At 38.0% G+C, this 26211-nt stretch overlaps 1 protein-coding gene and 1 pseudogene across 1 annotated transcript in view; one reads left to right on the top strand and one right to left on the bottom strand.

The window, feature by feature from the left end:
• Positions 1–26211, top strand: part of LOC145276776 (uncharacterized) — a 140532-nt gene that overhangs the window by 37274 nt on the left and 77047 nt on the right. The window contains exon 2 of the mRNA XM_080128051.1: positions 18206–18311. Within this exon, the coding sequence (XP_079984177.1) occupies positions 18283–18311 (29 nt within the window). The 5' untranslated portion in view covers positions 18206–18282. The remainder of the gene's footprint in view (positions 1–18205; positions 18312–26211) is intronic.
• LOC145284023 (U2 spliceosomal RNA) lies at positions 3961–4193 on the bottom strand (annotated as a pseudogene).

The following is a 26211-nucleotide window of genomic DNA, read 5'->3' as shown; positions in this document are numbered from 1 at the left end:
TGTTAGTGGGATTTCTTTCCATAATTTTCACTCCCAAGGTCTTCCAAAGATTTTCTATTGGATTTAAGTCAGGACTTTGTGGTGGTCAATCCATAATTTCGAAATCTTGCTCACTAAGGTAACTCCTTACCTCCTTTGCCTTGTGAAATGGAGCATTATTTTGCATAAAGGTAGCTCTATCGAAACCTGAATTCTATATGATTGGCACAACATGATCTTGAACAATTTTTATAGATCTGCGTGTTTACACGAGTTTGTAACCGAATAAGAGGCGTTGTACCTTGGCTAGAAAACATTCCAAATATCATGACACTTCCGCCCCCAAACTTGACAGTTTTCTTAGTACACTTTGTACTTAATCTTTCACCAATATGTCTCTTTACATTGTTTTTTCCATTATTTCCAAATAAATTAAACTGTCTTTCATCACTGAAAAATACTTTTGCCCAATTTTCCTATGTCCAAATTACATACCTGTTTGCAAACTCTAATCTCTTATTCTTCGAACTAACCAGTAGTTTCTTCCCTGGGGTTTGATTAAACAGCCCTATTTCTTGCAGTCATCTAGAAACAGTCTGTCTTGACACATTAACACATAGGTACTATTCATAACTCTTTTAATTTCTGTGCAAGACTTAAAATGGTCCTTTAATGACATACGCTGCATTATTCAATCTTCTCTTGCCGAAGTTTTGCGGGGTCTGCCGATTTTAAAAGCATTATTTCGCCAGTATCATTGTAAGATTTAACAACCCTGCCTACAACACTCTTGGAACGTTTCACTTTCTCTGAAATCTCTCTAATAGTGTGCTTTTTCTTGTGTAGCTTCACAATAGCTTGTCTCACAGAGTAATCAAGTTTTTGGCGTTTCGCCATGGTGCTGGCTGATGCAACGTTTACAAATGACTAAGCCTTATTTAGAGGAAATGAAAAAATGTGAATATAGCATACTGTTTACATTGTTTTTCTCAACTTTGTCCCTTATTTTTGGACGTTCCTATTTTGAAAATAAATAACTATAAATCATTTCTAACAAATATTAGGTTTTAAAAATTTGTCCCTTAGTTTTGGACGCTACTGTATGTAGAAAAGTTATTGTCTGCACAAATTGGAATAATTTTGGTCCCCTGATTTATCGGAGAGGGACTTACGTATGTTTTCAGTGGTGTCCGTTCGTCCATTAGTCCAGACGATTACCGGATGACCATCCATTAGTTTTTTCTGAAATTTTGCCACAAATTGTATTTTATTAAATAGATGTGCACAGTAAAAAAATTTTTTTACGAAAATTCCCGTTGCGTCTCCAGGGGCCCAAAAGAGGTAAATAATGCCCCAAAGTGGCTAAAAATGATACGTTAACTTTTTAATTTTTGATCCATCCATTAGATTTTTCTGAAACTTGGCCAAAATGTGGAGGCTATTGTTCTTAATATAAATCCAGTATGGGTGACTCTGCCAGAATTCTGGTTAGTGTCCCTCTGAGACTTTTAGATCTAAAAAAAACATGCCTTTTTGGAGCTTTTTTTCATATTACTAAAAAATTTGATATGTATGCCTATATAGTTGTTTTCCATGGTGCTAAATTCAAATATACATCTTAAAGCGTGAAACTGCACTGTTTGTCAATTTTCACTGGGATTCGGCATTCCCAGGGGCTCTAAAGGGGGTCACAAATGCCCCAAAATTGCAAAAAGTTACTTTTTATCCCATAACGTTTATTGGCCCTTCACACTTCTTACATTCATCATTTCTTCACTTTTTTGTGGCGTCATCTCGCATGCAGCACCAGAGAGAGACCATGCACACGCTGCTCGTTTTTCTTCTTATGGATATGTAAAAAAAAAAAAAAAAAAAAAAAAAATGAAACCGATAGTGGAAAGTGCTTCAGGCCACTTCACAACAGCAATTTCAACATCAACAACAAAAGAGGTTTTAAAAGTTATTCAAACAACAGGCAGAAGACAAATTACATTTGGAAGATGTATTGCCTAGGACCACAAAATGACTATGTTTAGGAATTTTTTCAGCTTCAAATTTAAATGTTAGTTCAATGTTTCCAGCTTATTTTCGTAGGTTTGAAATTGCATTTATGAAAAGATATGAGTAATGGTTGGGCAAAGAAAAAATCATGCTATTGTTACAAAAGTTGAGAAGAGAAGACGATACTAAATATGCAAATTTGAATCTTCCAAAAAAAAAACAGGATGTGTCATTAAGTGAAACAATAGAAATTTTTTTTGAAAATTTTTGCTACTCTTGCATAATTTGACCTGGATTCTCGAGAATTCTCGTCAAACATGGATCGGGCCAGATCGGCAATCAAGCTGAACGTTGTAACAGACGCAGACTAATTTAAAAACAAACGAAGCGGGGGGGGGGGGGGATACAAATGCAAACAATCAAAAATAACAAAAACCTACCTTTTAAAGAACTAAAAATAATATTTTTATTTATTTTATTTTATTTTTTTATTTTTATTTTTTTTTTTTGCAAAATATTTATAAACAAAAAGGTTTTTTCTTTTTTCTTTAAGAAAAGATGAAAGTTTTACTCTTTTTTTTTTTGTAACCGTAAATTGTTAGGTGTAAGTACTGTTTTTTTTTCTTTTTTTTTTTTTCGGGGAAGAAAGCTACCCAAGAACCGGGTAGCTTTCAGAAATGTGATTTATGATGGAGACAAAAGGATTATTTCCGAATTTTTGTATCTCCACATAAATTCAAGTAAATATGTACCCAGGAGCTCCCAGTTGGCCCCCTATTCTTGCTTGTTTCGCTGTTTTACTTCCTTCCCACATCCTCTTGATGTGGTTCATTGTTGCCTTTTGTACAAAATGCATACTTATGATTCACTGCCAGGTTGTTGGTAGAATCCTTCTCCTCTTTGTTATAGGCCCTTCCAGCAGTCAGATATATGACTGTAGTCCCTGGCAGAATATATTTGTTTATTATTGGAAGAAGGGTTTTGGCGTTGCGATTTAGTATGGTCACAAAAAACCCTCCTTGTCGGTGATGTAAATAAAAAGTCAATTTAGCGTTTCAACATTTGAACAACGCTCAGCTGAAACCGATGATTGCCGGTCTCACCCGATTCATGCTTGACGGGAATTCCCGGGAATCCGAGTCAAAGTATGCAAGAGTACCAAATTTTCAATAATAGACAGTTTGTTTGATATGCAAAATAAATGTTTAAAGATGAAAAATGAGGACACCGATTTTTATCACGTATGCTGGTATGGTGAACGCACAGTGTGAGGCATGTAATTTAACGGAATTATCGAGCAATATGTTGAAATGTCTAATTCTTATTTAAGGTTTAATAGCATTTGAAGAAAAAGAAATTAAAATATGGTATGGAATAGGACCCAAACGTTACGCTACAAAAGGTAATGGAGGAATGTCAGCATCTAGTAAATATTAAAAGATAATCAGATTGAAGAGAAAAGCACAGACTGTAAGACAAAAGTTGAATCCAAATAAAGAAAGAAATGTTATATGCAATGTGTGTGGTGGGAAAGCATTTTAAGAAAAAAAGACTGCTTTAATTATGGGCGTGTAGGCCATAAAAATTTACATTGCCTGATGAAACAGAAACAAGTAAAAATGTTGAAATCAGACGTGAATATAGATTTGTTTAAAAATGAAATGAAAGGTTAAGGTAAAAGAAGAAAGTACATAAATTATAAAAATAAATGGACAGACCGTAGAATTGCTACTTGATTCCAGAAATGACCTCTTGCTAACTAATGGGGGGAGGGAGTACTCGGTGTTGCCTGGGTGTTTGGAGGTGTAAAAGAAACAAGACCGATAGCCATTAGTCGCGTGCTCTCGTGTATAAATGAATGCGTGAATGTAGGATTGACATGAAATTCTTAAAGATAAACTAAAATGACCGAAAAATGGGCTGAAATGACTTAAATAAATAAAAAGTAAATGACTTAGAATGACTTTAATGAACTTAAGAATGACTTGAATTCTTAAAAAATAACTGGAATCCTTCAAGAAAACTTGAATGATCTGGAGAATGACTTGAATGGCTTTGAGACTGACTGGTTGTAAAGTAGGTGATCATTTTACATTAAATTAATACAGGAAAGTGATCCCCCACTTTATATCACAAAGTTACAAACATAAGTACAGCCTGTAGTAAGAACAGATACTACACTTTGATCTTGGCCAAAAGGCCAAGAAAAGGGTATTTATTTGCTCCCTCACCGAGCAAATTAGGCACAAGGCCAATTTTTAATGTGAGGAGTGAAGGGGAAATGGGGGACCAACTCCCCGAGGAGTAGGGGAGCTGGATAGTGACAATTGGTATGAAGGGTTGCCCCTACATTGACCAAGGTCTTATGTGGGGTTGCCCCCAGATATGGTCTTTGCTTGCAGTATCTGCCAGAACAGATACTACACTTAGAGATATTAAATCCTATATTCATGTGAAAAATACAGTGAAAATCAACAATGAACAAAGAACTTAGGCACATGGCCAACTCAAAAGGGGGGATTGTGGGGGTTGTTGGTCATCCTTGTCACTCCAGAACTAAACAAAATCCAAAGTTTCTCCCAGCTAGTATCTTCTTTCACCATAATACCGCATTCACCCTTTCGTACTGGGGGATGTTCTACTTAACTCCCAATTTTTAAAACATTTTTTATTGACGTGTAAAAACAAAAAAAGATGACAATAATGGTACAATAATTCATTTGTGTTGAGGGCGGGGGAAGAAAAAACAAAAGGTGATTAGTAGGACCCTCCCAACCCCGTCTAGTTGATAGACTGCCCGTTCACTAGGTTTGTAAAAGGAACCTCGCTTCTGTGGGTCAGTCTCTAACTGGGGATGCTCTCTAGATGGGGGTGAATGGAAAAAAGAAAATTTTGTGGGTAAGGAATGGGGGTTGGTTTGTATTTCTTTTTCTCCAAGATGGGTGAAATTTAGAGGAGGGGTTGAAAACAAGAATTGCAAGTAGGAGGGGGTGGGGATCTTCAAGGCTTCCTAATCGGGGAGGGATGGAACACACACTCAGATAGCTGAGAAGCTACTTGTTTAATTTTACTTTACGGAACTGCGCGTTCCGCACCTAGGCGGGGAACACATATTCAAATTTGGCTCCTCTTCGTACACACAGACTTGCTACATGTATCCATCTTCTGTCAAATGCCGCGCGATGCAGCCTTCTTCTATCACATCTGATCTTTACACATAGTTGGTATTTAAAGAAAGCGATCAGATCCTGATCAGAAAAAGACAACACCCCGGCAATCTTGCAGACGCGACGTCCAAATCACCATTCTTGCCACGGCCAGGATCGTAACGTAGACCATTTGTCTTTCCTGGTCCCACGGCAGTCTCACGTTGTCCACGACATTGGATACAGTAATTGGGCGGAGATGCTCAGGATCGATGCGAGCTGTCACCTCGCTGACATACGACCAGTACTGGCGGAGTTCGCGGCAATCGAAGAAAGCGTGATCAGTCGTTTCTACAGCCGTTGCCCTACAACAGGGACAATCAGGCGACTCCAAAAACCCGGAACTGCATTGGATGTTGTTGAGTGGAAGTGCATTTCGGGCCAATCGCCAGGTCAGAGAGAACTCTGAATTGTTCACATGACTGGAACCTGGCGCCCAGCTCAACGCAATCTGCTGCCAACCCAAACGCGTGCATAGCGGGTCGGCGGCGGCCCCCTTCACTAGATCCCTGTGTAGTTCCCTACAGGTATCAGTCACAAGGTCGCTTGACCTTGGTAGTCGTTTTAGTGCGGCTCGCCACTCTTTTATGTCGGCTGATTCTCCCCGCGGCCTGCGACGGCTCTCAATAGAAGGGTCGAGAACGAGGTCGGGAAGGTGGCAGTAACCGCGGGGTACCACGGTTGGTCATCTTGCATATAGTGGCTCAGGAAGACCAGCTTCTCAGCGTCTCGATGACACTTCAAGTCTGACATTCCCAAGCCTCCCTAACACAAACGTTGAATACAGACCTGTCTGCTCACCCAGTGTTTTCCTCTGTCTCAAAGAAGCGAGGACAAGAGTTCAATGAGAGCTGTTAGGTGTTGTGCAGGCAGGGGAAGTACGGCCAGTCAGTAAAGGATGAGAGGAAAGACGTAAGTGGCACACTCCTCAGCTCTACCCTTTAAGGAAAGTTTCCTACGAAGCCACGAATTGACTGAAGCCTCCACATTTGACCGTACCTCCAACCAATTTTTGTCAAGCTGGAGACTCGGTCCGAACCACACGCTGAGAATCCAAACCGGGCCATCCGTCTAGCTGAAAGGCGCTGAGAGGTTGGTGTTGCCACTCCAGGCACCCAACCGCAGTCCTACCGACTTGCTGCGGTTTATCTTGGTCCCTGTAATTCTTTTGTACTGAGCGAGCGCCTCCGACACGATCTCTATGTCTTTGAAGCTCGACACAAAGACCGTAACATCATCGGCGAATGCGGATGCCTTGGCGGCTGAGCCACCGGGTATTGCAATTCCGTGCAGGGCCGAATTTGCCTCTCCACGTCTCAGCTTGCAGAGCAGGAGCTCCAAAGCCAGGACATGGAGCAGGGGTGACAGCGGACAACCCTGACAAAGCGATTGAGAGATAACAAAGGGTTTCGAACGCTTTCCGTTGACTTGCACGATGGCTGTTGGCTGTCGATACACCACGGAGATCCACTTGCAGAAATCCGGTTTAAAACCGGCGGCCTCTAAGACAGATGCCAAGAAACGATAGTCGACCCTATTGAAAGCTTTGGACTGATCTAAGTTGATCAGCGCGGCTTCCATATCGTCATCTATCCCTCCCTCTAGTATCAGGTGCAAGTTGTTCTGAATCGATCTCCCCCTACACAGCATAGTTCTGTTCCGGTTCAACCAACTCGCCGATAACAACCTGCAGCCGATTCGACAGGACCTTGGCCAAAATCTTCAACTCTGTGTTTAGAAGAGTTATGGGCCTGTAATCGTCTAACTCTTCCCCACCATGCCCGTCACCTTTCCTCCCAATGTGATCACTCCCTTGGTGACTTGCCCCCGGATGGATCCCTGAGCAAACCAATGGTTGACCACATCTATCAGAAGAGGCAGAAACATGGGTGACAGCCTCAAATACAGTTCGTATGGCAGACCATCGAATCCCGGCGATCTGTCACAGCTGACCTGCTTCAGCGCAGTAAAAACCTCCCGCTCCGTCACCCGGCTCTCGCAACTTGCCACTCTAGCCACCTCGAGGCGGGGAGAGTCAGCCAAACAGTCGCTAAACTTAAGGACCAGAAAATCGGGTTGCTACGTAAAATGCTCTTCGAAATGTTCTCGAAACCCCTCGCAGATCTCCCAAGTCGATTCCAAGGTGCATCCATCCGGATGTCTTACCGTTGCAATGTACTTGTCCGAGCCACGTCTAGAAATTTCACGCCGCGCGTCACTGTTGGAGTTGACTGCTTCATTGCCTACCTTTCTAAGCCTAGCTCTGACTACTTGACCTTCATAACGCTCGCTATTCTCACACAGAAGGTCCTGCTTAGCTAGTTCCTGACTAACCCTATCACCCTCCCCCGTAGCCCGAGCTAGTTTTTGCTCTAGCTTCTTCTTCGTCTTGGTCTTATCTAGTGCGAGGCGCTGGGCATGCTTGACGGAGAAGGTTCTAGTTTTGGCTTTTAGATCTACCCACCACTTACTCCCAGTAACCGCCCACACTAGTGCTTTTTGAATTAATTCTATTAGCTTCTCTTGGAAGTCTTGTATCTCCAGAAGGGAGGTGTTTAACTTGCAGTGAGCCACTAACTTAGGCCTATTTCCTAGCTTCAGCCGGGCCATAACTAGTTTATGGTTCGTCTGGCCTAGCCAAGTGAATGTGGGACAAGATAAGAAGTCTACTTCGCCTCTCCTAACTAACATCCTGTCCAAGTAAGTGTTTGGATAGGAGGAAATGCTATTGGTCCACATCTATATCTCCCACCTCAGATGCTCGATTCGGAACCTGTCGACCAGACTGCATCTAGCCATCAGATCAGTCAGGCTTGACTCACACCTCTCCGATCCTCTAGCATAACCTTCTGCCTTATCTATCTCGGGGTCTAAGATGGCATTCCAATCTCCCATTACCACTACCCGCTTCTAACAATCTACAAATGCGTCAAGCTGACTGAAGAATGAGACCCTCTCACGAGCGGTGCTGGGCGCATGAACCGCAATCACCCGAAACACAGAATCTTTTACGGCAACATCTGCCACGACCAGCCTGCCCTCCGCATCCCTATGGACAACGTCGACCATCGTGGACAGGGTACGTTTAACTAGCAAAGAGACTCCCTTCCCCGCGGGCTACCATATGCTGAGAAAACCTCAAAGTCTCGGGCCAGCACCTGACAGTCCACAGAAGAAACAAAATGCGTCTCCTGAATCGCAGCCACATCCACCCTGCCCGATGATCTCAAGCCCCTCGCATTCAAACTAGCCAAATTCATGGCCCTGTAGAGTGACGGATGGACCAACACTGAGACCCTTCCCTTGCATTGTTTTGATAGTTCGTCAAGAGAAGGGTCATTTTTCTTCACCAGTTCGATTCCCGGAAACGCCCCTTCAACGGCTGCAGCCTTATCCACAACTTGGTCTTGCAAGCCTCTGGAGTTCTGACAAGTTATTAGGAGCAGGGCGTCTGGGAAATTTTAGGGGATATTTACATCTTTCCTCTCTATCTGTTTGTAATCGAGCAGAGGTTTTAAAGTTTTCCTCTGCCGATGGAAAATGTCTGTTGCCACAGATAGAGGGTCTACATAACATAGTTTCTCGGGGGCAAGGGCTTTTAATTTGGTTGGTCTGCGAGAGGCAGAGGAGTCTCTCCCCTCTCTCGGTTCATTCTTTTCCTTTTCTTTTTGGGGTGGTAGCTCAGTTTGCATTGGTGTGGGGACGGGTGTTTGTGTGGTGCCTGGTGTCTGGTGTTGGTGCCATGTTTGTTGTTGGTGTGGTGTCTGATGTTGGTGTGGTGTCTGGTTTGGTGGTGGAAGTGGATTTTGTTGTTAGGGGTGGTGTATGTTCACAGGGAGTGGGGGCCACCTTTTCTGCCTCTTTTCTTCTTTTGTTTTTCTTTTTTATTCTTTCGAATGAACCGGGGAGAGGTGAGGTTGAGTTCTTCTCCTTCTCACTTGTGGATTCATCCTCAGAGGAGCAGTCTTTTCTCCGCTTTATCCCCATCTCGATTGCTATGGGGACCGTTGGTTGTGTCTGCTCCTCTAGTTGCTGCTGCTCTCGCTGGTGTCGCTGCTGCTTCTGCTGCACTTGCTGCTTTTGCTGCTGCGGTAGTTGTTGTTGCTGCAGTTGTTTCCGCTGCAGTGGCTGTTGTTGTTGCTGCATTTGCAGAGGCTGCTGCCTCGATTTTTGGGCTGGTGGTGGGACGGTGGCGGAAGGGATTATGGGCTTCTGTTTTTGTCTCACTACCATGCTCCATTCCTCCCTCTTGGCCTCCTAGGTGGTTTGGGTTTTCCTTGGAGCTGGGGTTGGTGCAGGGGTTGTTCCTGCCTGTTTTGGCGCGGGCGCTGTCTCAGGTGTTGTGACTGCCTTTTGAGTCGTTTGGTTAGGGGTTACCCTTTGGGGGCAGCTCCTAGCCATGTGGCCCTGCTTTTGGCAGAACCAGCAGTGCGGACAACGGCCCTTCACCACTACCGTCATGCTGGCGTCCTTGTATGTCAGCAGCACTGGTATTGCCCAAACACCCTCCCTCTTCAGCCTCATTGCTATTGTGTAGCAGCCCAGGTGAGTCCCAGTTTTTGACCGTACTTGGGTCACCTGTTCCACTTCACCGTACTGGCTGAAGAGGCATCCTAGCAGTTCCGCAGGTATTTGGGTTGGCACATTAAATACCTGCACCCGAGTCCTTCTCTTGCCATGGTATTCGGGTATTAGTTTGACTCTCCCATGCTTTATTTCTTGGAGGGAGATCTCTCCGCATCGTTCTTGGTGGGTAGGAGGATGTTCCACACGGCGAAGCTCCTCTGGTACAGGTATAGTACCAGGATGTTAAGTTTGTGGAGGAGCCCCGCCATGTCTTCCTACTTCATTCCCAGGAGGCGGTTTTCCGGTATATCGGAAATGGCGAAGGACAGGACTCTGCCGTCAATCGCCTCCCAGGCACCCAGTATGGGTTTTATATCTGCCCCCTCTATGTATTGTCTGTACTTTGTCAGGGGACAGTTGTTTTTCTACGGTCTTCCCCCATGCAGACTGTCTTGGTGGTGTTGGTGTTGGTATGGGGTCTTTGGTGGGGTTAGACCGTTTTTGGTATTTTATGGAGGTTGCCCCTGCCTTTTTATTGACGATGCTTCCTGCCTCCCCAGATTTCTTAGTCTGTCCTTTTGTGGGAGTGTTGCTTTTTTTTTGAGGGGGGGGGGGCTCCCTTTTCAGTGTCTTTTGGGCCTGACTCTCTTTGGTTAGTCTTTTTTGGGAGCAGCTTCCCGTTTTGGGGAGTTGGCCACTTGGGGAGCATGATCTTTTTTGTTTACTTTGGGACCATCTGCCCCTTCCTTGTTTGTGAGGTCCAGGCGGTATGTCCCCTCATTTTCTTGATCTGCTCCCCTTTTGGGGAGCAGCCCTCCTGGGGAGAGCTATCCCCTTTATTGTCCTTTTGGCCTGGCACCTCCTTCTTTTTGTGGTCGGAGTGAGATGCTACGACCGATTTTGGTTTTGCTCCCGTTTCCTTGAGGGGAGCGTCCAATGATGTTGTATCCGGGCGGTACGCCCCGTCCGTAGTTGTTGTTTTTGCTCCTCCTGTTGGGGAGTCATCCTCTTGGGGAGCAGTAGCCCTCTGGCTGGGGGTATCTATATTGATGACCCCTGGGCTGGGGGTGCCCCTTTTGGTTCCCTCTTCGTTTAAAAATCACCGAAAAGAGTGACGTGGAAATGGCGTCCAAAGTGGAGAGCCGACTTTGGCGCCAAAAAGAAGTGGCGCCAAAAGGCGGCAAGAGGGGAGATAGAACTGAGAGAGGGAGTGGGAAGTTAGTGGAGGGAAGAGAGAAAGTGTTTCCGACCCTCCTTCGCGGGAAGGTCGTAAATTATCAGCTCAGATCGCCCTGCGAGGGGGGAGCGGAGAGAAAGACAGACAATGTAGGTGTGCGGATAAAACGCTACCCAAACAAAAAGCTTGTCAGTGTGTTCCAGGCACAAGAATGTGTCGCCAGAACAGCACTGCCTCACGCGATGTATGTATCAGAGCAGATACTAAACTTTGATCTTGGCCAAAAGACCAAGAAAAGCTTAAAAAGCTAAGAACAGCATCTATTAACAACAGACCTTTGATCTTAACCAAAAAGGCCAAGCACAAAAGTGTTTCGGACAGACCGACAAAAAGTGTTACGGACAGAGTGACTTATAGAGTCGCTAGCTCGCGACTAAAAAGAAGTGTTAGTAATCAGGCAGGTTCAAACTCGTGACGCGAAGGCGGAAAAGAAAGTGAAAGAAAACCTGACATCTTACCACTACGCTACAAGGCCACAGAAAGTGAAAAGCATTCAAATTTAGCGATGTCAATCAAAAAGTTTATTTGCTAAATGAATACGCAGAAATAAGCATTGGCTGAAGGCCAGTTCAGCTTTCCGCTGTTTCATTTATTTGTTTCCCCACGATGTTGGGGAAAACCAGCTCCCCATAAAAGGGAGTGTCCAAATGAATAGCAATTGTCTGATATGAGGGGTTTCCCCCGCATTGATCAAAGCTAACTGCTTTCTGGACATCCCTGCAGAAAAGCTGGGAAGCTGCCTTCGCTTTTGATTAGTTTCTCTTTTATACAAAAAAGCCGAACAAAAACGTGAGAGGAAGGAATAACATGAATTTTATAAAAGTCGATGTAAATAAATGTAGATACGATGTGCATTTGCAAATCGTAGATATTATTATCTTGGGAGTATATAAAAAGTTCTAAAACATAGTACCCCCCCCCCCCCCCGGGGGGACCCCCCACGAAAAAAGCCTTTGCTGGACATGCAAAAATGCGCGCACCACTTTTGCCTTCTATATACAGGGTGGCCGAAAAGTCCCAGGACACTACAGGAACAACGAGGGCCAACATACTGATCCCCTAGACCACTAAATTACTCTAGTTGTTTTCTGCTTTGTTTCTAATAAAGTTCCCTTTTTTTGTTGAATATATATGTTTTCTGTGTGTTTCATTAAAAAATACTGTGTTTTATTAAAAATACATGTATAGTGTCCTGGGACTTTTCGGCCACCCTGTATATATATATATATAGATAAATGAAAAAACTTTGGGAGTGGGGGTAAGAGGTTGTCCACCATTAACAAGCATGGAAAAGATTGCCAGAGTAGTATCAAAATTAAAGTTCAAAGGAGAACTAAATTGTCCCATTTTATTCATGGGATAAACTATGACATCAAAAGTGTATGTACTTCCTCATTCACAAAATCTTTTTGAGTTAGACTGGATTCTACTATTCAATTTATGGGAATTACTGATTAATTCGGTCTGTAACCAAGTTAATTTCATTGATAAAATAAGACTAAGCAAACAGAAAATTTATTTTGGATTTGAAAAATGAATTCCGTTTAGTGTTTTCAGGACTTACTTGGCCTATGCGTAAAAATAGAAATTGACTTTGAATTAAAAGAAAATGTTCAAATCATTTTTAAACCCAAAAGAAAAATACCATTTTTGACTCTAGATGCAATAAATGTTAGGTTAGAAAAAAAAAATGGGGCAATTTCAAAAGTTTGTTTCGATTGGGTGTTTCGAAAAGAAAAACTGAAAAATCAGAGTATGTGCTGATTTTTTGACAGGTTGAATAATTGAAAGACTATACATATCCCTTACCATCTCCAAAAGATATATTCACTAAATGAAATAGTAGTGTTTTCAAAATTGGATTTGTCTGAAGCCTACCTTCAGATTAAAGTCTGTGAAGAATGTTTTAAGTACCTGACAATAAATATACAGAAAGGAATTTTTGAACTTAATCGTTTTCCTTTTGGATTGAAGGTAACCTCAATCCTATTCCAGCATATAATGGACTGTGTTGACTAGTATGGAATCTGTAATCACATATGTGGACGATATTCTGATTAAAAGCGAAAATGAGATACAACAGCATTCAAGCAGTATTTCAGAGAATTGAAAAATATGGATCAATGTCTTGAAAATGTGAGTTCTTCTTAAAGAAGATAAAATATTTAGGGCAAATTATTGACAGTAAAAGAAAACCAGACCCAGAAAGGGCTGAAGCTATTAAGAATATGCCTGCACCTGAGAACATTGCTAAGCTTCAGGCTTTCTTGTGATTAGTAAGTTACTATAACATATATATCCCAAAAGTATATGATATGATATGAGTGCTGTTAAATAATTTAATAAAAAAGACCTCGAAATGGATGTGGTCAGAAGAAAGCGAACAGGCATTTTAAAAAAATAAAAAGCTGCTTGTTAGTTGATCAATCATTGACACATTTCCACTCGAAGAAGAAAATCATTGTAGTGCTGGATGCTAGCAATGAGGGATTGGGTGTTGTACTGCTTCACAAATTTGAGATTAGATATACAAAGCCAATAGCACATGTTTCAAGAACGTTGCTGCCCGTGGAAGGAAATTAGTCAAATTGCAAAAGAGTTTAGCAATAATTTACACTGTAAAAAAGTTTCACATGTTCTTACATGGAAGAGTTTATTCTGCAAACAGACCATAAACCAGTAATAATGCACACAGGAAATTGACTACAACGTTGGAGCATAATTCTATTGAATTATAGTTTTGAAATTGATTATGTACCATTAAAAAAGATAGGTCGCTCCAATGGGTTATCAAGATTATACCTAAATATTCCAAACCACTTGAAGAAAATAATAGCAGTGCTAAGAAACGAAAGTGAATTATTGAATCTGTTATGCAATATGATTAGAGAACTTTCAGTCATCCTAGATGTGGAAAAAAAAAAACAGTGGCGAAGGATGACCTCATTAGTAAAATGAAAAAGCAAGCCTGTTGGAATGAGGAGACTAAAAAAAGGAAATAATGTGTCACTTTTTTCTATATGTGACCGCATATTTCTATATATGAAGATAGTAATAATTCCGGCTACTCTGCAGAAAAGAGAACTCAAAGAATTCCACATTGGCCATCTGGGGATTTTACAAATGAAATCATTAGAGGTTACACATATTGATCTAGAATGAACCATGACATAGAAATGGCGGTGAACAGTGCAGAGGATGCCAACTGGCAGCAAGAGATCTGTTGGTAAAATTTCAGCCATGGCCAAAGACAGATGTCCCATGGACTCGATTGCATATCAACTATGCAGGGCTCATAAATAGTCATTGTAGACAATTTCATAAAGTGTCCAGAAATTGTTAAGTGCATATATCCAACTGCAATGAATACCATAATGAACAATTTTTATTTGTTTTGGACGCCTAAAACCTTTAGTCAATGACTAGCGGGACCTGTGGAAATTCTACAAGACTCATTCATATGTAATATATCGATGTTGGCATTCTGTAAATGTTCAGTGTAAATAGACGTTATGATATTATTGTAGCTTTTTTGTTAAAACTGCAAAAGTATTTATCTAAGCTAGTACGAACGCTCGGCAAAGCCCGATTGTAAAGTACACTTAAATATATTTTAATTCTTGCAGATTTTGCATATATTATTATAGAGTTAATGTCCTATCGTTTTTATATACTATAAAGTTGCGATTTCCAAAATAAAAAAATATTTCCATATGACTTGAGTGCATTAGCTATAATCGAAGCTGAAATAAAAACTTATGAAAAAAATGTGTGCATATATATATATATATATACCTGAGTTCCTTCATCTATAATAGAGACCAAAACTTATGAAGAATTCTTGGTAAAATTATTTAAAAAAAAAAAAATAGATGACTTAAGTGCCATCACCTATAACCAAAACCAAAACTTATGAAGAATTCTTGGTAAAATTATTTATGACAAGAAATGAAAGTACATAACAATTAAATGACCCGGATGTAAGCATGACACAGAAAATAACACTATCATATTAATATATAGATAATGGGAGCCTGGAAAAGAATTTAAGGAATACTGCAAATCATTGTCAATTGAATGCATAACAACACCAGTTTACCATTCAAGATCTAATGGAATGGCAGCAAAATTCGTGGACACCTTCAAATGAGCTCTGAAGATGTGGATGTGGATACAAATGAAAGAAGTATTTTGAAATTTTTTGGCAGTTTACAGAATCACACTAAACTCGAATATGACGTCACATTTATCACCAGCAGAGTTAATGTTCACAGAAAAATATGCTAAAACAGATGATTGAAGTGTATAGGCCAGGAGACAATTTTCTTCAAAAACTTTAGGGCTGAACGTATGTTTTGGGAAGAGGGAATAGTATCAAAAAGAATTTGACAGGTCATCTATAATATAAATCTCACCTGTCTGTTTAAATGTATGTATGTATGTTTATCTTACAAAAACTTTTGACAGAGGTGACGGATTTTCACAAGATCGGTATCATTTTGAAGCTCAACTCTTCGGACGACAAATATCGAAAAATTGGCTAAAAACATTAATTCCTTCACCCCCAATTAAGCACTTTTCTACAGGGAGGAGGTCACTTTTTTCGCCAATATTTTTGAAAGTCATTGCCTTTTTTTGATTGTCTAGCTTTAATTTAAACCTACATCACTTTTGGTTTGGTGATGGGCGCAATAGCTAACGTGTCACATTTTTTTTTTTTTTCTCACTTTTCCTCCTTCACGGTACGGGTTCGAGCCTTCCTGCCTACTACCACTTTTTTTTTTATGCTTGCAATTTTCCTTTTTTCTTTGCTCAACCAACACTCTTACACACACACACCCACTTTCTTTTCCGCCTTCACATCATGCGTTTGAGACTGTCTGCCTACTACAACTTTTTGCTCAACACGCACCTCTAAACACCCAGGCAATGTCGGGCGTCCAGGCTAGTATATGACATAAAAGGAAACCAATTTCCATGCAAAAGACATTGAAACCAGTTGAGACCGAGGCATATTACAGAAGTCACGGAAAGTACAGATGAGATACTAGTAGAAGTACTATATGACTCATTTTGAATTCCTGTCCTGATAAATCAGAATTCTCTAATGGAGGTGTCAACGAACTCAAGGCCAGAAATATTTCTTTTTGTACCATGATTGATAATTTTATTGGTGATTTTTTTTTAAAGATAATAAATGAAATGCAGATTTTGTGTAAATTATAAATAAATGGTGAGAGCGATAACATGATGGTAAAGCTGTTTGCAGCAAAATGGTTAAGCGTATTCATGATAGTAAACTTTGAAATATTCTTGTTTTGACTGTTCAAAAAACATTTTTAAATTCTGATTTTTGTTTGCCCCTATTATGGTAGTCAAAAATGCTTTTGATATTTTTGTCTGTCTATTATTTTGTCAACTTTCCTCAAAATTGGTTCAATAGTTTTTCATGAATGCAAAAAAAAACAACAAAAAAAACTGATGAAGTGATAATTTTTTGAAAATATCTAAAATTTCTATTAGTTTTTGGTAAACTTCAATACAAAGTCAAAATTAATGGAAACAAGTACTGGTGATGCTAAGGAAAACTAGTTTGGAACTGAAAAATAACCCTAGATTGCATTCCAAATCCCCTCCCCCCCAAAAAAAACTATGATTAATGGTTATTTACATTATTCAAGTTATAGTGATCACATGGGAAAATAACTCCTACTTGGTTTAAATGCGGCAAATGATTGTCTTCTTAAATAAATGCCCTTTTTAGCTTTAAAATAAATTAGAAATTTGAAATTTCTAGTAAAAATAGGTGAGAATAAAGGAACTTTTGGCACAAATACTTTACCAAACGTGTTTATTTCTCTTATATCATTGCTTATATATATATATATATATATATATATATAACATTTACAGTTTTTATTGTCTTATATAAAAATTTTGTAAGGCTTGAAAGCAGAAGGTTAATGAATCTGTGATCTAATTCATCTCATTATTCTCATATCTATCTATATATATATATATATATATATATATATATATATATATATATATATATATATATATTTATTATTATTATTATTTTTTTTTTTTTTTTTCATTTTGACCCCTAACAAGACACAGTGCCAATGTTGGGGGCTACTATTGAGGACATAAGAGTGCAGCAATATTATGAAGGGAGATGAGCAGCAAGATGTCTGTTCACATTACACTTGAACTTCTGCATGTCAGTACAGTTAGGAAAACAGAATCCCGGAAAGGAGTTCCAAAATCTAGCAGCTCTGGTGAAGAAACTATTGGGGTAGAAGGCTTTCTTACATCTAAGGATCTCTGTGTGGGGGCGGGATCTTGTCGTTTGTCGGAGGTATTTACGTCGAGGGGGTACAAGTGCTTGTAGTTCGTCAGAGCATTCACCATTAAAATACTTGTAGAACAGGCAAAGGGATGCAACATTTCGTCAATTGGACAGAGGTTAAAGCTTAGATGACAGTTCAGGACCCATCAGGTTGCCAACTCTCTTTTGAACCTTGTCCAGGAGTGAGAGACTAGTAGCAAATGCACCAGCCGAAATGTGACAACAATACTCCATACATGGGCGAATGGTGGTCTTGTAGATATATAGGATACTTTTAGGCATAAGTAGCTTTCTAGCAAAGAAAGAGCCTACCTTCCTCGCAGCAGCCTTGGCAATGCTCTCAATGTATTTGTTCCAACGCATGTTCCCTGTGAACGTTAGGCCGAGAAGTTTAAAAGAAGTACTTTCAGGTAGTGTATCTGTAGCCACTGCTATTGATGATTGAGAAGGTTTCCTGTAATTATTGAAGGAAACTATCTTAGTCTTGACAGCATTGAATGTGATCGTCCATTTATGTCCCGATTCCACTACAGATTGGAGGTCTTCCTGTTGTGTTTTTTTTTTTTCTTTCTTTGAAGATTGTAATGCTGGGTATGGGGCAGCTAAACCAGCTGCCAACATTGTCCTGCTTTTTATTGAAACCAACCGAGAGCTCTTTTTAGTATTCTCGTTGTTCCCTTAAGTGCAATTGTCTGGATCTCTTTTGCACTTGGTTCACCAGGAATATTAGTTAGGTAGGACTTCAGGTTCTCCTTCATAAGCCCCGTGGCACCTATAATACCTGGTATGATTGATATCTAAGATTCCAGTTTCTTTTCATATCATACATGAGACCTTGATATTTGGTCTGTTTCTCCTTTTCAGCTCTGTTCAGACCTCCATCATTAGGGACATTCACTTCAACCAAGGTTGCAACTCTCTCTGACTTATTCCATATAACTATGTCAGGTTTGACAGCAGCAATTTCAAGGTAGGTGGCTATAGGGATGACATGGTCGTAATGTATGTTTCTCTATATATATTCATATGAATCGGCAAGTTACATTTTTTTTTTGACTTGCTTTTAACGAGTGTTGGAATTAGTTTCTATTTTTTTTTTTTTTTATAATCAGGTACTCAAATGATAAACCATGCGAACGCTGCCAACATGCTCTAGTGAAAATACTGCAGTAACTCTACCAAAATTATAACATGGCATAATCATGATCCGTGTGGGTAACTACCTGTTCCTCTATTTCTGTTGAACATAGATGACACACTTGGGAGTTCATATAGTTTAACACAGGCAACTTTCCCGACTCTTTGTTACATGTTATCAAAATTGCCATGTTGTTGTTTTTTTTTTCAGCATTAAGTTGTAATTGAGCAGAATCTGTGGAAATTTCATGGAATGGGAAATGTATCAAATCAACAAATGTTTTGGTAAAGCTGATATTTTTCTGGATAGACCAAAAAATTAGATTTTTTTTTTTTTTGACAGAAAATGTAACAGCATGCAGTAAATATGAGTTCATTAACGTTTCTATGAAAATAGTGTCCATTGTATTTTAAATATAAAATTAACGCAAATGGAATAAATTAATAAGTACTAATAAATACTCAGAAAGTAATATTGTGCTACATAGTTCAATACAAATAATAAATCACATTGTAAGAGACAATCTTTAATTTACTCCTGCAATCCAGCATCTCTTGGCAGACAATGTTCTTATTTTTGTTACCCTGTTGCTTTCAAATGTTCCTTTTTTTTATGTAATGTTTCGCTGACTTCTTTCTTCAGTGAAGTGTCAAAATTACGAGTTTCTTCCTTGCACTATTACAACAATTATCATATATTATTATAATGATATTCGAAAACAAGGCTATATGAAATTGATGTCAGTCATATTGTTGCCAGATTAGCATTTTTAAGGCCAAATTTTGTGAATTTGGCCTTTTTTTGAAACAGTTTGCCCCCCCCCCAAGCCTTTACCGAACATACAAAAGAAATGCACATACACACACATTTTCGCTTTGTAATCATTATTAGTTTGTAAAATTTGTAATAGATTATGAAAGTGATATTAGGTGATCAGTGTTCGCATGGTAAAAAGAGAGATAACCTAACCAATCTATTGATTGACAATCTCTTACCATTTAATTTATTCATAGAAATTTTGTTTCTAAACATTTAAATTTACCGAATACACAATTTCAATGAATTCATTTGTTCCAGTTTTTATATTCTTTCTCTTATCAGTTTTATTTCTATTTTGCAATGAGTGGGAGCAATTTTGATTGAGTCACAAAACAAACTGGAAAGGACAACTTTGATTTACTATTAGTTCTTATTAAAAAAAGTCCAATTAACCTCTAAGTGAAAACATTTGTTATAAAACAGTTTTTGAAAGCAAAATTGAAAACTCACTAGAATCAGTTGGTAAAACTATATTGACTTTGATGCCAGTTGCATTTGTATTTTATATAGTCCTAGTTTATTTATTTGTTATAAATCTGTTATAATGATGTAGACCTACTCGAGTTAGAAGCATTTTCATAGGTTTGTATGATATGTCGGCCATAATCACTTACATAACAAGGAATCTGAGTATGGGAGATTGGATGAGTAAAAGGTTTTATGTTCCAAATCTACAGCCACCACTGCTATGCAATTCTCTACTTATATAAGAGCCAGGTACATCCAAGGCTGGGGTACTGTTGCCACATCTGGGAATGAGCATCTAGAAAGGACTGCCTTGGTAGAGTTCAAAATAGACTTTGTAGCTTTGTAGGAGACGTCCTTTTCTCTTCCCTGCAACCTCTTTCTCACAGAAGAAATGTTGCGAGTCTCTCTGCTTTATTGTTATTTTAATGGCAAGTGCTCGTCTGAGCTCCAATTTATGTTCCCCCCTCCACGCCAAACTTTCACAAGAAACACTTGTCTAGCTGAAAACACTATCAATAATTTCCCCCACTCTTTATCTGTGCCTAAACCTAAACATAGATTCCATGAACAAAGTTTCTTTCTTAGAACTGCACGCCTGTAGAACTCTCTTCTGTTTCCCTGTTTTCCAGCTGACTACAATATGGTTGTCTTTAAGTCCAACGTAAACAAGTTCTTGATGAGCCGTTCCACTTAACAAATTTACCGAATGTTCAATTACTAACGATTACTATATTGTCCGATTGACTACTGCACACGCTTTAACCCTTATCCTCGAGTGGCCTTTGGGTCTTGATAAGTGACGATGCCTATATAAAAAAAAAAAAAAAAAATTCTTTTTCTATTTATGGAATTTCTACAAAACCTTGATAGTTATGAGTTGTACTAAATTATAGGTAAATATTTTAATTTGTAAAACTACTTTTAGCCATTACATCACGAATCCTTGCGGAAGGACCCATGCTGCAACGGATAAAGTACAAAGTAAAATTCAGTTCTTAGTGACAATCTTTTGAAGGTTGAAGTGTAGAAAATACTAAAAATGCAATTGCAAATTATTTAAGACTTTTTACCTGGTCATGGCTGATGGAACAAGAGCATGCTACCTCAGTAGATTAATTAAAGGTTTTCATTTGAAAACTTGTACAGATTCCTGAGTTTGACAAAATACACTTGAAGAAGGTCGAAGGTTACATTTTCCAAAACGTGAGAATAACGCTCAAGATGAGAACAGTAATCTGAATAATATAAATAATAAATCCTCATCTAAAACGTTCAGAAACGTAGAATTCATTGAAATCCGAAACAAAATTTGTCTTAGCAGCCAAAGCTTTTTTACATGGCGGCATACTATTGAGCTCTTTAAATTTCGGCAGCACAAAAAAATGAATATTTAACAAAGCTTATGAAAATGTCGAAATGTCACACAATTTAAACAAACGATTTAATACATACATTTTATTTTTATTTATTTTTTTTTTTTTTAAGCATCAATATCACATAAGTACAGGATGAAACGATAAATTTGTCGCCCTAAAGAAAACAACATTGCAGCTTTATTTTAAAACTTTTATTGAAAAAAAATCAATTCAGGTAACTTGATTATGTAGTAGAGTTAACATATATTCAATGTAGCCGCCTTCAGCTTTAATCACCGCCTTGATACAGGTCTGAAACTGGGAGCATATCTTTTCTACAAGTGCTAGTAGGAGCTCAACAAATACTTGGCAAATAGTGGTGATCAGGCTGACTTGGTGTTGTGAAAGGTCATGTTTGTGATGTTCTTGACGTATGACCAAACGAAGTAGTTTAGCGGGTTCAGGTCAGGGGAATAGGGGGCCAGTGAGAGAAGAGAACAAAGACATAGTACTCCTTCTTAAGCCAAGCCTGCAGGAGGACACAGATTATAATGTCACAAATTTAGTTTTTTAAAATGAAAGAACATAACAATGGTTTGTGCAAGCACAGTTTGTAAATCATGTTTTGGTTTTTATCTGTTTGACCCCCTTGTTCAACCAAAACACAAAATAAATGATAATTTTTCCCCCAGTTTTTTGACATTTTTGTATCTGAGAGATCGCTCTTTCTAACAATACCACATTCGTGCCTGTTTGATATGGATGACAAAAGTTTTTAGCAAACATACAAACACATACACACAGCTGTTTACATAGTTTTCATTATGTTTACAACTGTAAAAACTATGACAAAATTTGTTTTATTTATTTTAAAATTTTGGTCAGTGTTTTATTTTTTCATGTAAATACAAAAAGAAAAAACTCTAAGAACATTTTAAAAAGTATTTAAACATTTTCCCCTGAAAAGTTTTGAAAGTGAAAAACAACTTAGTCTTGAAATAATTTGTTGATCGGATTTGTTTTATTTTTTTTTTTTTTGTCATTTTGGTTTTTCTGTTTAGTGCCACTTAATTATCATAATTATTGTTGCAATTAATCTGTAATAGATTTCAATTTTAATGATTAATTTAATGTCTAGTAAATGTAAATTAGAATTCTTACACTTTACTTTTGTAGTACATTTATGATATATAAAAAAAAATAAACAAATAAAATTACCATCATACCAAACAGTAAACTGATTTTTTTTAAATTCAAAATTAAGGATCTCCGTTAAAGTTTTCTCTTCAATTTGAAGAATCGCATTGACCCCCAAAACGATTCTTTTTTTTTTTTTTTTTACTCTTTCTTTTACTCTAAAATGAACATTTGCAGCTAGTATGTTATTTGCGCTAAGCAGTATGGCTGCTGCTGATTTCACCCAAAGTCCAAGAAGTGTATATAACAAGGAAATTATACATCTAATGAAATCTTTAGAATGTTTTTAAGATTCAGAGAAGAGACAAATTCTTTGTTTCTATGCATGTATCGTATGTGAGTTACAAGTTTACATGATACATCATTATAAAAGAAAAAAAAAACTGTTTCATTTGTGTCTTTGGTATCTATTTAGAACTAAACCTATTTTCAAAAACTGAATTGCAGAAAAATCTTTATAATGTACATTATTGAATGAAGATGTCATATTCCAAAAATTACATATGTGATCAGTGATCAGTTTTTTTTTTTTTATATAAAAAAAAAAAAAATATATATATATATATATATAGAAAATCCTTTTTTGAATGACTTTTAGCAATTATAATAGAAAATTGTAGCCATTACAAGGGATTTTGATCTCTGTAGTTCGAATCGAGTTGTTAAACATAAACAGATCAAAGCATAATGTCTTGCTTCATCATAAAATTTGATTTTCTTAGTTAAAAACCTACTTGATTTTTCTGTATTTTTATTTTGAAAATAGGTTTAATAGCGGCGTTTTTTTTTTTTTTTTTTTTTTTTTTAAACCTTTTTAGAAATTATTGCAAAAGTACAAATACAAGGAAGCAAACACAACCAACTATTGGGTATTGTCAGTTGAGTATGCACTGAGAGATTGATGGATCCCTTCGTACATTTTGATACATAATCAATAATGAATCAATAAAACAGGATTCTTGTCATATAAAAAAAACAGTCGTATTTGCTAAGAGAGAGAAAAAAAAAATCTTTTAATTCAGCATTGTTGTTTGGTTAGTTGGCAAATATGAGTCGGGTATATTTTCCTTGTTGTATTATAAATAGATTCAGACCAACCTTTTGTTCATAGTTGTTTCCCTTTAACCCACGTTTTGTTGACCTTGGTGTTAAATTGCTTGCAAAGTTTTATGCTGCTGCTGTTGGAGTAGTTACATCGGTTGATCCATATGGGCACGAATAATTTGCTTCTTGATGATTATTTTGTCAGTATTTTTTTTAAATGAGCAGTTAAGATTTACCATGGATTTATTTATAGTTGTACTCATTTAGTTTATATTTATTGTTTTGACTTCTTATTTCATATGGATTGGATGATTTTATTATTGGCATTGGTTTCCACGATATGTTTCTTGTTACAATTTTTTTTATAGAAGTACATTTAGTACTTACAGGAGGGATCATGTGAAGGTCGCCAACATCCTAAGCGAAAGTGTTTCAACAAACTGGGTTTGAACCTTGCACATCCATATTGTTAACCACTTAGGCACTGTCATCTCCCCTTTTTGACTGCTGTACCTTCAGATTGTTTTCGGGGTGGGGGTTAGGGGGTGGAGTGAATTTGCTTCCCTGTGTACTGAAGGAGAGTGAACATTCTTTCATTTGCTTAAAACTTCGCTATTTCTTTCATTTGCTTAAAACTTCGCTATTTCTTTCATTTGCTTAAAACTTCGCCATTTCTTTCATTTGTTTAAAACTTTGCTATTTCTTTCTTTTTCTTAAAACTCCACTATTTCTTTCATTTGCTTAAAACTACGCTATTTCTTTTATTTACGACTTTTGAGCACATTAAAATGACCTTGTGTCAAATTCGATATTGTAAACAATCCAGTAAATCCAATATTTATGGATGATGCTTTGTCATTTTTGGCAGCAGACACGTGTCTCTGTAAGCTATTCTCTGTTCATCATAATCTTTGAAACCTTGTGATGTAATTCATTCTTTCAATAGCATCACCACATGTGCATAAAAGTGTGTATTCTATTTGTGCGACCGTAACTTTGAAATTGTTCCCTTCATTATGTCGGCTTTAAAGAGAAATGTTTTAAACGTAAAATTTGATTGTGACGTGCTATAATTCAACCAAGAGTTAGGGTTGTAGGTTTTTTTCATGAAATGAGTAATTGTGGCCCACAAGGAAACATGGGCTTACCTCATAGGAGGACTGAAAAATACTGCCCCAAATTGGCAAAAGTTCCATTTATTTACACACTTATGGGTTTATGTATACCCATTAGACCCCCCCCCCATCTCTCGAGTTTTGATTAATGGTTGTTTATATCAGGGTTTCCTAAAGTGGGCTCCATGGAGCACTGGGGCTCCATGAGTTAAGCCTTATCTTAAAGAGGAATAAATGCTTTATATGGAAAAATTAAATGACTGCAGACGTTTAATTATTGATCTATTTTACTTCAAAGAGATATGATACATAACTACAGGTGTAAAGAGTTTCAGGGTGGTTCATAAAAAATGAAAATAAAAAATAAATCAACAAATAATGCAACAACGTTTTTATTAATCAAAAACAAAAAATAGTTGTAAACATTGTCATTAGTTAGTATTAAAATTTGAAATTAATTTCTAAAATAAATATGAAAAAAATTTTCTTGCTAGTGCTCCGTGAAAAATCTTTGCGCTGCTTAGGGGCTTCGTGGTATCCTGAAGTTTGGGAAACTCTGGTTTATATTATTCAAGTGATAATGTTCACATGAAACTTTGCTTGTTCATCTTGATAAGTGATGGAGAATAATTAATACTAACAATTAGTATGTTGTATTACATTTTAAACTTTTCATCTTTTCAAATCTGTAAAAATACATTTAACCCATTAACCAAATCGGTGTTGAGTTCAGTTCTAAATGAAGTGTATGAATTCAGAACAATCAATTTCTAGTGTAAATTCTTGCACTTGTATTGATTTTCTTTTGTGTGAGCTTCAGTCAGTGTTGCAGGAATTGTAAACCTACTAGCAACAGTTTTGTTTCACTCTCGTACTGACCGTGGGTGTGTTAAAATAATAAACACTAGCAAAAGAAGCCATTTTTGTAGCCAAAAACTTTTTAGTTTTCGTTATTTAGCTGTATTCACATTTCTTGCTTTCTCATGATGGCAACTGTTATACAGCATAAAACTTTTCTTTGTTTGACCTCACACTTGTTATACCGAATGCATTAACATGGCATTAGAACAGCTCTATAAATGAACTTCATTCTTTTCTGTTTTCTAACTGTTGGGCAGGGATATGCAGAAATGATGGTGGTGATGCTTGGGGTGCCCAAGCGCCTACCTCTTTTACTCGTGTTTTAAAAGTGCCCTTTTCAGAGGAATGCATTATAGGTCTGTGCCCCACTGAAACACCGTTTTTTTTTTTTTTTATTCACTTGAGCACCTGCCCTACAAAAAAATTTTTAAGTTAAAAAAAAGTTAAAAATCAAAAAAAGTTCTCTGCACGTCACTGCTGTTGGGTATTTACATGTGTTTATACTGTATGTAGCAAATGATTGTTTTTTTTTTTTTTTTTTTTTCAGTCACTTAATGCTTAAATAAAATGTGTCTACAAAAAAGTGGTTCATGATGTACATTTAATTAAATAAAAGCTGTTATTTTACTCAAAGTTGTAATTACAGATTTATAAATATTTTTCCTTCATTGTAAAACTAGCGGGGGTGCCAACGTTGCCTTGGTGTGTGTGTAGGTGGCGTAGTAAGGAACCCTTGGGGGAGGGTGGGAGGGTAAAAAAGTTGTAGTGGGGGGGTGAAAACAACAGTAGGCAGCCTAGGTGGAGAGAGGTTTTAACAAAAGGGGGGGGGTAGTAGGCAGGCAGGCTTAAACCCGTACTGCAAAGGAGAAAAGA

This window comes from Euprymna scolopes, chromosome 1, assembly GCF_053919585.1.
Source record: "Euprymna scolopes isolate OS-2025 chromosome 1, ASM5391958v1, whole genome shotgun sequence".
NCBI classification, from domain to species: Eukaryota; Metazoa; Mollusca; class Cephalopoda; order Sepiida; family Sepiolidae; genus Euprymna; species Euprymna scolopes.
This window is presented reverse-complemented; position numbering and strand designations above follow the sequence as displayed.